This window comes from Lactuca sativa, chromosome 4, assembly GCF_002870075.4.
Source record: "Lactuca sativa cultivar Salinas chromosome 4, Lsat_Salinas_v11, whole genome shotgun sequence".
Taxonomy (NCBI): domain Eukaryota; kingdom Viridiplantae; phylum Streptophyta; class Magnoliopsida; order Asterales; family Asteraceae; genus Lactuca; species Lactuca sativa.
Genome location: NC_056626.2, coordinates 227,999,498 through 228,011,891, shown reverse-complemented (window position 1 = coordinate 228,011,891; position 12,394 = coordinate 227,999,498). Strand labels below are relative to the sequence as shown.

The window sequence follows — 12,394 nt, the reverse complement described above, 5'->3', positions numbered from 1 at the left end:
CTTAAAAAAGTAAAGAGAGGCGCTTAATAGACATACATCACCAATGGTTTTCTATTTGGCTTTCTAATATAAAAGTTTTAATGTAAAAGACAATCATAGGTCTGTAGGTTGAAATTCCAATAAAACTTTTTAGGTTTATATGTGATGATGATAACAATTCCTTCTTTCCTCATACTCTTAATCACCCCTAAGCTGTTGAGGTGATAGAAACATTTCATCAAGCAGTTGGCAGACAATAAATATAGGTGACAAACATCAACCTTTTGAGCTTTTCTTTAACTCGAAGTAATGTTCCAATCATGAGAAAAAATACATACTAATTTATTTTATCAAAAAAAAAAAAAAATCCTCAAATACAACTCCCATATTACCTTACCCAAGCCATATCTTATTCAGAAATTAAAAAAAGATAAAACAATTATTCCATCATTTAAAAATGGCAAGATTTATGCTTGTACAGTACAACACGTCTCATGCAATTACCCAAAAAAAAAATAAAAAAAAGTTTATATCTTGGGCAGAAGAGTAGTGGGTTCTGAAGGCACATCTTCACTTGCCTGCAAAAAGCCACGTGTACAAAAAAAAATCTCATTGAGTTGTTTATTATTATATATATATTAAAATAAAAAAAATAAAGAAAATAAAAGAAATGAAAGTAGGTACCTTGAGGTATTTTGTTAGCATTTTGGTGGTACTGAAATTGAAGCCCTCGACTGATTCTCCTTTCTTACGGGATGCATGAAGTTGCTTTCTCACTTGGGATGCTAGTGACTATAATTTTATTTAATTAAATAAAATAAGTTCATTTTTATTTTTATTTATTGAAAAAAAAAAAAAAGGAATTTACCTTTCCTAATTCGACTCCCCATTGATCAAAAGAATTGATTCCCCAAATGAAACCTTCCACAGCAATTCTATGCTCATACATAGCTAGCAACTAAAAAATATATATATATTGTAAGATGATGTCAGCAAAATAAATGAAGATTAGCAACATAAAAAATACTAAACCTGTCCAATTCTATAAGCATCCAATGATGGAAGCAGAAGGCTAAGGGAGGGCCTATTCCCAGTAAATGTCTGTCAACAAAAAAATGAAATTAGTATTTTTTTTTTAAATAATTAAAAAAAAAAAAAAAAAAACAAATTTTAATATGAAGTAGGAAGCCACCTTGTGAGGAACAAGATGAGATGCAACATTCTCACTTCGCAATTGTTCAGGGGTCTGGAAAGATAATGTTAGTTGTGAATAATTAATATATTAAAAATGATTAGAAAAACTTATATTATTTAAAAAGGTGAAAATTACCTTTCCATAAGCAAGAGCATCAGGTTGTGCAAAAAAGTTTGACATGAGTTCATCATGATTATTTACGACTTCATCTGAATACCAAATTTTCACATTATATATAAAAATAAGTGAAAATTAAACTAGAGAGGAAAGGGATTGGTACCTCTAAGGTAGACAGGTTGCTGACTCTTGACAATACCAATGAAATCACAAGGAATAACACGCCCCTGAAGGGTAAATTAGACTTTTTATTAGCCAGATAGAAAAACAAAAAAAGTTAGTTAGTTAGTTAGTTAGTTACCTGATGAATTAGTTGATAAAAACTATGTTGACCATTTGTTCCTGGCTCACCAAAATCAATTTCACCAGCTTCAAAAGGAAGGCTTACACCATCTATGGATACTCCTTTCCCATTACTCTCCATACTAACCTATAAATTTAAATAATAATAATAATAATACTTCAAATGTTTACAAAACTTAAAAAATAATAATAATAAATATATACCTGTTGAATATGTGGAGCAAGCTTCTCAAGAGCTTGAGTGTAGGGTAGAATAGCCTAGGGAAAAAAATGTTAAATGAGGAATTTAACAAAGAGTAAATTACCAAAATACCCTCTCAGGTGAATATAATACAACTCAAACTCACTCTTGCAGGATATCCAAGAAAAGAAACGTTCCATACACTCAACAAACCTAGAAGAACCTGAAATACAAAAAAATATATATATATTGTTCATGTCTTCTTAATATTTGTTTGAGTAAATTACTGAAATCATCCCTGTGGTTTTATTTTGTTGCGTTTTTCATCCCTATGGTTTGGTAAAAGTTGCATGTTTAGTCCCTAACTTTATGTATGTAAGGGACAAAAAATGCAACAAAATCAAACCACAGGGACGAAAAACGCAACAAAATCAAACCACAGGGACAATCCGAGTGCAAAAAAGAAAGTTAGGGACCAAACGTGCAATTTTGACCAAACCATAGGGACGATTTCAGTAATTTACTCTATTTGTTTTTACTTTTTAATATGAATACTAAATTAACCAAAGTATAAAAATGTGAATACTGTATAATGAAAATTACATTAAAAGAGGGTAAAATGGGAATATGACTATATGAAGAGTAACACATACAGGTATGTTTTTCTCAAAAGGAGCAGATTGAAATTGCTGATCAATGCTTCTAGCACCTTTGAGAAACCTATAAATAAGGGAAAAAGTCTTGTTAATAATAATAATAATAAAAGTGAAGATAAAATTTAATGTATTTTAGTGAGAGAAAGATGAAGTTCTAGTGTTATTGTACTTTTCAACAACTGGAAAACCGTATTGGAGAGATAAAGGTAACACTCCAACAGCACTGCAAACTGAAATTAATAAAAATGAAAAATCACATAAAAACATTTCAAAAAATGAAAAAATGGGTTCTTTTTTATTTATGAATTATTGTAATAAAAAGACTATCTTGTTCTTACCACTGTATCTCCCTCCTACCCAATCCCAGAATGCAAAAGCATTATTAGGATCAATCCCAAATTTCTCCACAAGCTGCATCAAAGAAAAACATATAAAAAAAATCAGAATGATGAATAATAGTTAATAATTTATGAGTTGTAATAGATAAAAATGAAAAAAAGAACCTTAAGATTTGTGCTAACAGCAACCATATGTTTTGAAACAGCTTGTGGCCTTAAACAAAGAAAATGAAACCATGTTGTGTAAGAGAACATAAAGAGTAAGGGTATAATAGGAAGAAAAAAATGGTGTAGTTACCCTAAAGTAGATGAGATCCATTCCCTTAATGTCCTTGCATTCAGCATAGTCTCAGCAGTAGTAAAAGTCTTGGAAACTACAACAACTGCAGTGGTAGAAGAAAATAACATTAATTATATAAAAAAAAAAATATATGTTGTTTGAAATAAATTGAATTACAAAAGAAAATATGAACCTAAAGTTGTCTCGGGATCCAAGCCTGTAATATTTCTGGCAACATCTACTGGATCAACATTTGCTAGACTGTAGAAAATAAAAAGATAATACGAATTAAAACCATTTCAATAATCATAAATTTATAACAAATTTCATGATTTTGTAAGACTATGTGAACTTTATTATAAAATATGTATACTTACAAGCGAAGTTGGCGTCCTCCAGCTGATTTACTAGCCTCTGGATCTGTTATTTAGCAAAACAAATTATAATAATAAGTTTTTTTTTTTTTATTCTATACAAAAAGAAGATTAATTAATATTAGAATAAGAACATGGAGATGAAGAAATTCACCAGTTTGAAGAGCAGTGTGCACAAACAATGGACCAAGAAAGCTTCCACCAATACCAATAGCAATCACATTTGTAAGTGGTTTCCCTGTGGCTCCAACCTAATAAGGATTAGAAAAGAATTATTTATTATATTATATATAATTAATAAATAAAGATAAAGATTAGCATTTAAGATGGATGATTTTACCCATGAACCATTGCGAACTTTATCAGAAAACTCTTTAATTTTGTCAAGAACTTGCCAAACATCAGGTACAACATTCTTTCCATCACTGTTTATAGTTGTGTCCTTTGATGCACGAAGAGCTACATGAAGCACAGATCTGTTCTCTGTGCTGTTTATCTGCAGTAATCACATTTGTATCAAAAGGGTAAATTAGTCAATCCCATAAATTTACAGGTTTACTTACATGCTCCCCATTGAACATACTAGTAATCTTTTCTTTGAGATGTGCTGCCTGCATTAGGAAAAAAGAGGTGATCAGAAAATATTATACTTCTGTTTTTGTTCTTTGGAGGCTCAAGCTCATAATTCACTTGATTTGTAAATTCTGTATTTTATAGAATGATGATATTACTATAATATTCTCAATTAAGAGAAAGAAAGAGCAACCTACCTCAGCAAGTTTAAAGAGCTTAGACATTGTATCAAGAGTGGCACATTGCCGTGAATAATCCAGAAATATGTCATCAAATTCTCTGCATAAACCCCAATTGAAAACAACTCATCAGCCTCTTAGCTCAAAAAGTTAATAATCAATGTAAAACCACATAGTTATAAAGAACAGATTGAGTAATTTACAGCTAGAGATTGTAACAAATCTTTCGAAGTATTCAGATTTATAACGAAAGAAGCCAATAAACTTAAAAGAAATGAATATTTGGTGCTAGTTCATAAGAGGCTTAAGCTATCTTACAGCATCATTGACTTGCATCGGTCATTGTCAGACATCAAATCACGTAAATGCGTCTTATTAATGTCCGCAACATGGGCCTGTAGGTAAGAAAGTGTCGCATCATCAATTAACAGGCTTAGCAATGAATACATGCAATTGTTCAAATAGACGAATTGTAATCACCTTCAGGTCCTTCCATGGTGCAGTGTCAGAGATTAAAGTCGCCATCTGCAAAGATTTTCAAGCAAAAATAAATTATTTCCACAGAGCAACGGTTAATGAGATTACTAAAACCTATAAAATCGCTATCCTGATTTATGAAGTAAATATGATAACAGAAAAGACGATGTCGATTTCGATTTCGATTTCGATAACGATTGCAATATTGCTTTGATTAAGCTTAATTTTCTCGATAATCAGATGAGAAATTAGATATTCAGAAAAAGAAATTTCACCATTTATCAACCAATGCCAAAAGGCGAAATTTCATTTTCTGTGTATTTGATTAACTGGAAATAATTGAAAAGAAAAGCGACGGAAAGATCAAGGACTGAAAATGAGTAAGGGGATTAGAAAGATAACAATACCTGGAGATGATTGAAGAAGAATTACGAAGAACAAATCGTGAATATATGTGTTGAAATCTGATGAGTTTTGTATAAAGCAGTATGAGTTCCTTGAGAGATAGAAGCGGTGGCGAATGGCGATCGTAAACAAAAGAATATGCCGTGGATCAGGCCATTCTTTTTCTATGGACGGCGTCAAAAATCAAAGTAATACCACCATCCTCTATTTTAATTATTTATTTATTTATTATTTTTTTTTTATAATAATATTTTATTGAGAAAAAGTATAGCCACTGGTATAATTTATTCCACACACTAGTCCTAGGAATTTCAAAATAATGACATTGTTTAACTTAAATTTGGACCTCATTGAAAAATTCTTATTTGCAAAACTTGTTTGTCGAATTGTGTAAGTAGGTTTTGCGGTTGGCATTGTGAAATTATTTTTTGAAAATTTCTTGTGGATAGGTTTTAATGCTATATTGTGAAAATTGAAATTATCTATATCATTTCGAAATTGACAACTTTTTATAATACGAAAGATTGTATATATGTAGTCTTATAATAATATTCAAGCCTTCGAAATTGGTGATGCACCTAGTGGGGAGGGGTTGATTCGGTCACTTAATAGTGAATGGGTCTTGTTTTTTTGGTTTGTGATGGACATGTGGGTGGGTGTCTACATTTCGGGTTAGTGATGCATCCAAAAGAGGAAATAAGAATAATTAATATCTATTAAATATTAAATGATGAATAATAAAGGTAGACCTTAATGAAAGATCAAATGATGAATATGTGATGTATCTAATGTTATCCAATGTTTATTACTAAATTCATGCTCTGTGATGATTATTTACACATTTTGGGATATGTATGTTTCTTAGCATTGTATATTTGTATTTATGATTGACTTGCTTAGCACTTTTTGACACTTTTTTTTTGTCTACTGTTTTCACATTGCATTTGTATAAGTAGCATGATTGATGGTTTGGTGATGATCAAAGACTTTGGGTTGTTTCACTCTAGTTGATGTTTTAGTGATGATATCATCTTGGATATGTTTTGAGTTTTCATTTACGTATGTTTTTGCAAACTTATACATTGATGTTCTTTGTTTTTGGAATGTTTTAGTAATGTTGGTGATGTTTTGATTTAAACGTAAAATAAGACTTCCGCTAACGTATTATGTTTAAAAAGTATTTGAAAAATTAAGGTAAAAGATCTCGATATTACACAGGTTTAGAGGCGCACTACATCCATTAACCGTTGTGATGACTAGACATATATTAGATTTGTTGGTCATGACTAGACACACACTATAGTCGTTAGTCGTTACATGTCGTCAGACAGATCGACACGAGAGCTGAGAGACTTGTTGGTATTTGGATCGACATGAGATCCAAGAGACTGTTTGTATACATTGTATGTGTATCGTGATATATGATATTTTGGGGAATTTCATAATAAGAATAATAACAACAATAAAAATTCAAATCAAAATTAACAAAAACATACCTAATTAATTATTTATTTATTTACTCCATCCTAACAAAATAATTAGATATCCACGCAAGTCTTTTGAACCGGCTTTAAAAATAATCTGCATACAACTATCTTTCTAGGAAGGCGACATTTATTAAGCAACTAGTATGAAAAAAGAAAATGACACACGAAAAGCTAAAAATTAGGAACACCACAAATCCAATCTTCATAAGAATTTTTTGGTCCAAATATTTAATATAAATAAAACAAATAGGTTTTAGTGTAACACATTTTAAAACCATCAAATGTATACCTCGTGTCTCAAAATCAATCCCACAGTGTTTTATATATATATATATATATATATATATATATATATATATATATATATATATATATATATATATATATATATAAAAGAACTTGCACTATACAATTTCACCTCATATAAGCAATTATACCCCAACTCGTCGATCCTCACAACGATACGATCCATACTCTCGGATCGAAAATTAACAACTTTACCTAATCCATACTCCTGGATCAGGTATGTCAAATCCATGCTTTTGGATCAATGACAAATGACTATGCCCACTCCATACTCTCGGACTAGGGATGAATGACTATGTCTAATCTATGCTCTCGGATCAATGACAAATTTTAAAGTTCTACCCTCCGTATATATCTCACTCGTACTCATAAGAAGATATTACCCAATATTTCTCTTAATTAATTTAGATTTACTCTGTATCCTAAATCATAATATATCGTCAGATATACTTTTAACACGTATTTCAGACAATATCAAATATTTCACACATAAACATATATTTAAAACTTTAATTAATAATTGTATTAAAACCATTATCATGAAAGAGACTATGCACTCACTTGTTAAAGTGATGACTCGAAATTCGGGCGGCGCTTCGCTTCTTAATAATTTTCTTTCCATCGACGAAACCTAGTATCATTATTACTAGATTTTAGTCTAATATTCATTGCAACTAATTATTAGTGTAGATTCATCATTAACTCAAAGTCTACTTCATGATCTATCAAGTAAGGATCAGTCAGGCATGACAGTTGGGAGGCAAAACCATTTCGGCATATAGCTTTTCTGAAATCCAACAACCAATCTAACACAACCATTCTAGAAACCTTTTCTTGTAAGTTGATCAATCAGTATAACGACTACGAATCAGTGATAAATCTTGTTTATAGATTCATAACAACGATAATGAGGTTAAACATAAGTTATACTTAAGGTAGGGTAAGCATAACTCACTTACAAGGAGGTTTAGCGAGGAACCGGGTTCTGCTCGAGCAGAACTTATGAGCCGAAATCTCTTCTTCTCTGAGCCTTCTGGTGCTCCGGGACTTGCTTCTAGCACTTAGGAAGTTCTAGAGAAAAACATCAAAGGTTTGGGAGTAATTGGGAGAAGAGAAGTGGAAAGGTGTGAAGAAATGGGATGATTTGCGGCTCTATTTATAGACTGGGAAACTGACCAACACGGTGTGTTCTGAGCCCCTATACGGCGTGATGAGGTTCCAAGTGTCAGAATCTGGTGGCAAGGCATGGGGAAGAAGCAGTGGCTTGGATCGCGCCATGTGTCACTCACATATTACTCCAAAAACTAATTATCTTCTAAAATCCGTAACTTTTGCATACGTTCTCCGTTTTTGACAGTCTTTATATCCATGTGTATGTATCGACGAAATCTACAACTTTTGTTTAGACTTCGTTGGCTAATTTTGAATTTATTTTTAAAGTTATATTTTAACAGGCTTATACAGTTAAAGTCCATTAAAAATTCATAACTTTGTCATCCGACGTCTGTTTCGACTGTCTTTATATCATTGAGCTCATATTAATGAAATCTCCAGTTCTCATTTAGGTTGTGTTGGCTAAGAATCGATCGATTTAAATTTCGATTTCCAGATTGTGAACTACTTTGCAAAATCTTAGAAAAATCATAACTTCCTCATACGAAGTCAGATTTGGACGTTCTCTATATGCATGATTTCGGTTTAACGTATACTACGACTTTCATTTAGATATATAAGGCTAAAAAGTGATTTGTAACATCCAAAATTTCAAACCAATTTAAACTTTTTAAAACATGTCAAGTTCATCAAAACATTACAACTTTGTTTTCAAAACATTAATTATCAGAGTATTTCCCAAAAACATAACATAACAGGAGGAGCTGTACGATCACGCCTTTGCCTTGCCGCGATCCCCTGATGTACCTGAAACAATAAAGTGAAACTGTAAGCCCGAAAGCTTAGTGAGTTACCCCCAAAATACCGATACACATACAGTCCACATAGCAATATCAACATTAGCATATCATATCAATCAAAAAACAGAACAACATGCACTGGGTCCACAACTTTACAAGCTTGACTACCCCTGGGCCCTCAGTACGAGTCTGGAATACCTATCGGGTCCTCATCTCGTATCTGGAATGCCATCGAGCCCTCAGTACGAGTCTGGAATGCCTACCGGGCCCTCAACTCGTATCTGGAATGCTCCCGAGTCCTCACTATGAGTCTGGAATGCCTACCGGGCCCTCAGCTCATATCTGGAATACTCTCGGGTTTGTTGGCTACCGCACGGAGCAGTACAACCTCAACCCATCCCACATAACATGTCGACATGTATCATAACTAATGCACATATAGATAATCATACAGTATCACAGGTAGTCCTACAGGTCTACCCGACAAGCATATCAACTAGCATACATCACTAACTCAAACTCAACGTATCAATAACTACTAGGATATCAAATCCAATGGGCCGGACTTGGTGCCTTAGACCCCTTAGTATAATGAGGATAACTGATGCGTGTATGGGCTTGATTTGGTAAGTAGGGTAGTGTTTAGGTAAATTAAGAGAGAATAGTAACCACAAATGATATGTGAATGGAAAGAAATGGATAGATTAGTAACAACTCAAGACCTATTAAGTTGTATACCGGTGAAAACAATCCAAGACCTATTGGATTGAGTTCGTATCAAGTCAAGAACACGTCCTAACAAGATAATATGTGAATTATAACAATAATTCCAATTGAATAAAGGTTTTTTCTTAAAAATTCGTCTATTCCTTTTTCCACGCATAAACTTGGCTTTATATGAAGCCTTTATTACAAATTTGGTGGTTACAAGCCAACCAACCAATTATTCATTAAAACTAGTAAATGAAAATTAAGGAAACTCTTGAAATAACACAAAAAAAAACGTCCAAGACACTTGAGGATGAAGAAAAAACGTCTATGCTTCATTAAGGAGCCATAAGAAGCATTAATGAGCCATCAGAAGCATTAAAGTGCAACCCTAATGCACCAAAGAGTGATAAAAACGGCTAGGAGGCTTTATGAAGTAAAAAGTAATGTTTTTAGCACTTATGAAGCCTTAAAAATGTTGCCCTAGCCTTCATGCAACCCTAATTCAATTTGTGGGTTACCATGCACAACCCAACCATTGATCCCAAACAACCTTCTAGCCCACTAGTAATCACTACTCCATCACATTTTGGGCTTTCATGATCCATGCATGGATCATCCCCTCCCCCTTTGAAAGGAATTGACCTCAATTCATCAAGTCCATCATCATCAAGATAAGGTGAAAGATCTCCCACATTAAAGGTAGCATGCATTCCATGGTCTCCTCCCAAATCCACATTGTAACCATTATCATTTTCAAAATTTGTCACTTCCACACATGTATCATTCCCTTCTTCTTCGAAAGGAATAGTCCTCAATTCAGTAAGAACCAAATTTTGTTGTTCTCCCATGCAAACCTTCCATGACAATAGGTCTTCAAAACAATTTTTTATTTTAGAATGTAACATTTTATTTACTCCAAGCTGGTCTCTTCTCCACATACACATGTTCTTCAAACAACTCAAAGAACTCATAGAATTGAATCCTAACCGTATCTTCCATTTGTGGATCAAAAACCATTTTCGTACCTTCCCATGAACTCGACCCTGCAAATTAACCTTGCAATAATTTAAATGGTTAATTGCAGTCATTTTAACAAATGGAACATCATTTGTATTTGTAAGTTGATGAGCAGCACGCCCCAATATGATGGCTTCCCAATTTAAGGCACACCAAAAGAATATGAGTCCCAACATCATGAGCTCCCTCCTACGTAAATACTTGGGACTTGGATCTTCATATTGATTAATTGTTTCTTCTTTACTCTTAGAAAGATGGTTTCTAAAAAGATGGATACCATCCTTCTTCTTTCGTTCCCAATAAACTTCACGCCATCGGTCTTGGTGTTTTTGAACAATGAATGAAGAATTAACGAAAATATGTTTTGTTTGCGGACAACATAGAAAATTGGCATAAGAATGGCCACGCAATGCCTCTTTTGGTGACTGATTGCTACCACCATAAACACATATTGTTTTGGAAATCATCATATCGTCTTTTGGAGGGTACAAAATTCTACCATCATCCAAATATAATTTGTCTTGCTGTTTTTGAGCCACGAATGAAAAGTCTTCATCTCTAATTGCACAAAACTTTTTATCAAAAGTAATACGCAAGTCATTCTTCTCCTTTTGATCAATGAATGAAGACAAAACAAAAACATCATTATTAAGATCATAATTAGTAAAATCCAACCTCTCACCATACTTCCTCCTCTCGTCAAGGTCTTCAAAATGTAAAATATAAGCATTCCATGGTCTCCAAAGTGTAAACATTTCCCACACTTTGAAACGAAAATGAAGATGAAAAATGAATAAACCTTCTTGATCAATGAAGCTTCCAATTTGGATTTCTTTAAGATCTTTAGAAAAGAAATTATATTCATAAAAGATATGAGAACCTGAATTTTTGTGGCACTTATAGTCATTTGTTCTCGTGGTTGTAAGCTCTTGGAATGAAATTTGTTGTTCAACAAAAATCACAATTTCTTCAACAATTTTGCCCATATCAACAAAATTGATTTCTTCCACAATTGCTTCAACAAATTCATCTCCGATCACGAAATTAGTTTCTTCTTCAATTTCTTCAATAAATTCCTCTTCAACCAAGAAATTTATCCTTTCACAAAATTCCCCTTCTCCATCGGTGTCATAGATGGGACCAGAATCTTATACCTCCTCTTCTTCATCATATAGCTTGCACAACATTTTTGGACAACAACTGAATTCAGAACAAGAACTTAGTTACACCCAATCGGAACTAGGCTCTGATACCACTTATGATGCGTGTATGGGCTTGATTTGGTGAGTAGGGTAGTGTTTAGGTAAATTAAGAGAGAATAGTAACCACAAATGATATGTGAATGGAAAGAAATGGATAGATTAGTAACAACTCAAGACCTATTAAGTTGTATACCGGTGAAAACAATCCAAGACCTATTGGATTGAGTTCGTATCAAGTCAAGAACACGTCCTAACAAGATAATTTGTGAATTATAACAATAATTCCAATTGAACAAAGGTTTTTTTCTTAAAAAATCGTCTATTCCTTTTTCCATGCATAAACTTGGCTTTATATGAAGCCTTTATTACAAATTTGGTGGTTACAAGCCAACCAACCAATTATTCATTAAAACTAGTAAATGAAAATTAAGGAAACTCTTGAAATAACACAAAAAAACGTCCCAGACACTTGAGGATGAAGAAAAAACGTTTATGCTTCATTAAGGAGCCATAAGAAACATTAATGAGCCATCAGAAGCATTAAAGTGCAACCCTAATGCACCAAAGAGTGATAAAAACGGCTAGGAGGCTTTATGAATTAAAAAGTAATGTTTTTAGCACTTATGAAGCCTTAAAAATGTTGCCCTAGCCTTCATGCAACCCTAATTCAATTTGTGGGTTACCATGCACAACCCAACCAT

General features: G+C 32.9%; 1 protein-coding gene across 1 annotated transcript; it reads right to left on the bottom strand.

Moving 5' to 3' along the window:
• Nucleotides 1-367: 367 nt before the first annotated feature.
• LOC111890295 (glucose-6-phosphate isomerase, cytosolic) lies at nt 368-5,239 on the bottom strand. The gene is made up of 24 exons (XM_023886437.3): nt 5,060-5,239; nt 4,656-4,700; nt 4,494-4,570; nt 4,194-4,275; nt 3,987-4,034; nt 3,764-3,919; nt 3,578-3,674; nt 3,427-3,469; nt 3,243-3,310; nt 3,068-3,152; nt 2,935-2,983; nt 2,770-2,842; nt 2,601-2,661; nt 2,429-2,495; nt 1,942-1,998; nt 1,799-1,852; nt 1,593-1,721; nt 1,455-1,518; nt 1,310-1,383; nt 1,172-1,225; nt 1,012-1,080; nt 848-937; nt 664-771; nt 368-557 (listed from the first exon to the last, which is right to left on the bottom strand). Exons 2-24 carry the CDS (start codon nt 4,698-4,700, stop codon nt 507-509), a joined length of 1,701 nt encoding a protein of 566 aa, XP_023742205.1. The 5' UTR covers nt 5,060-5,239; the 3' UTR covers nt 368-506.
• Between the last annotated feature and the right edge of the window lie 7,155 nt (nt 5,240-12,394).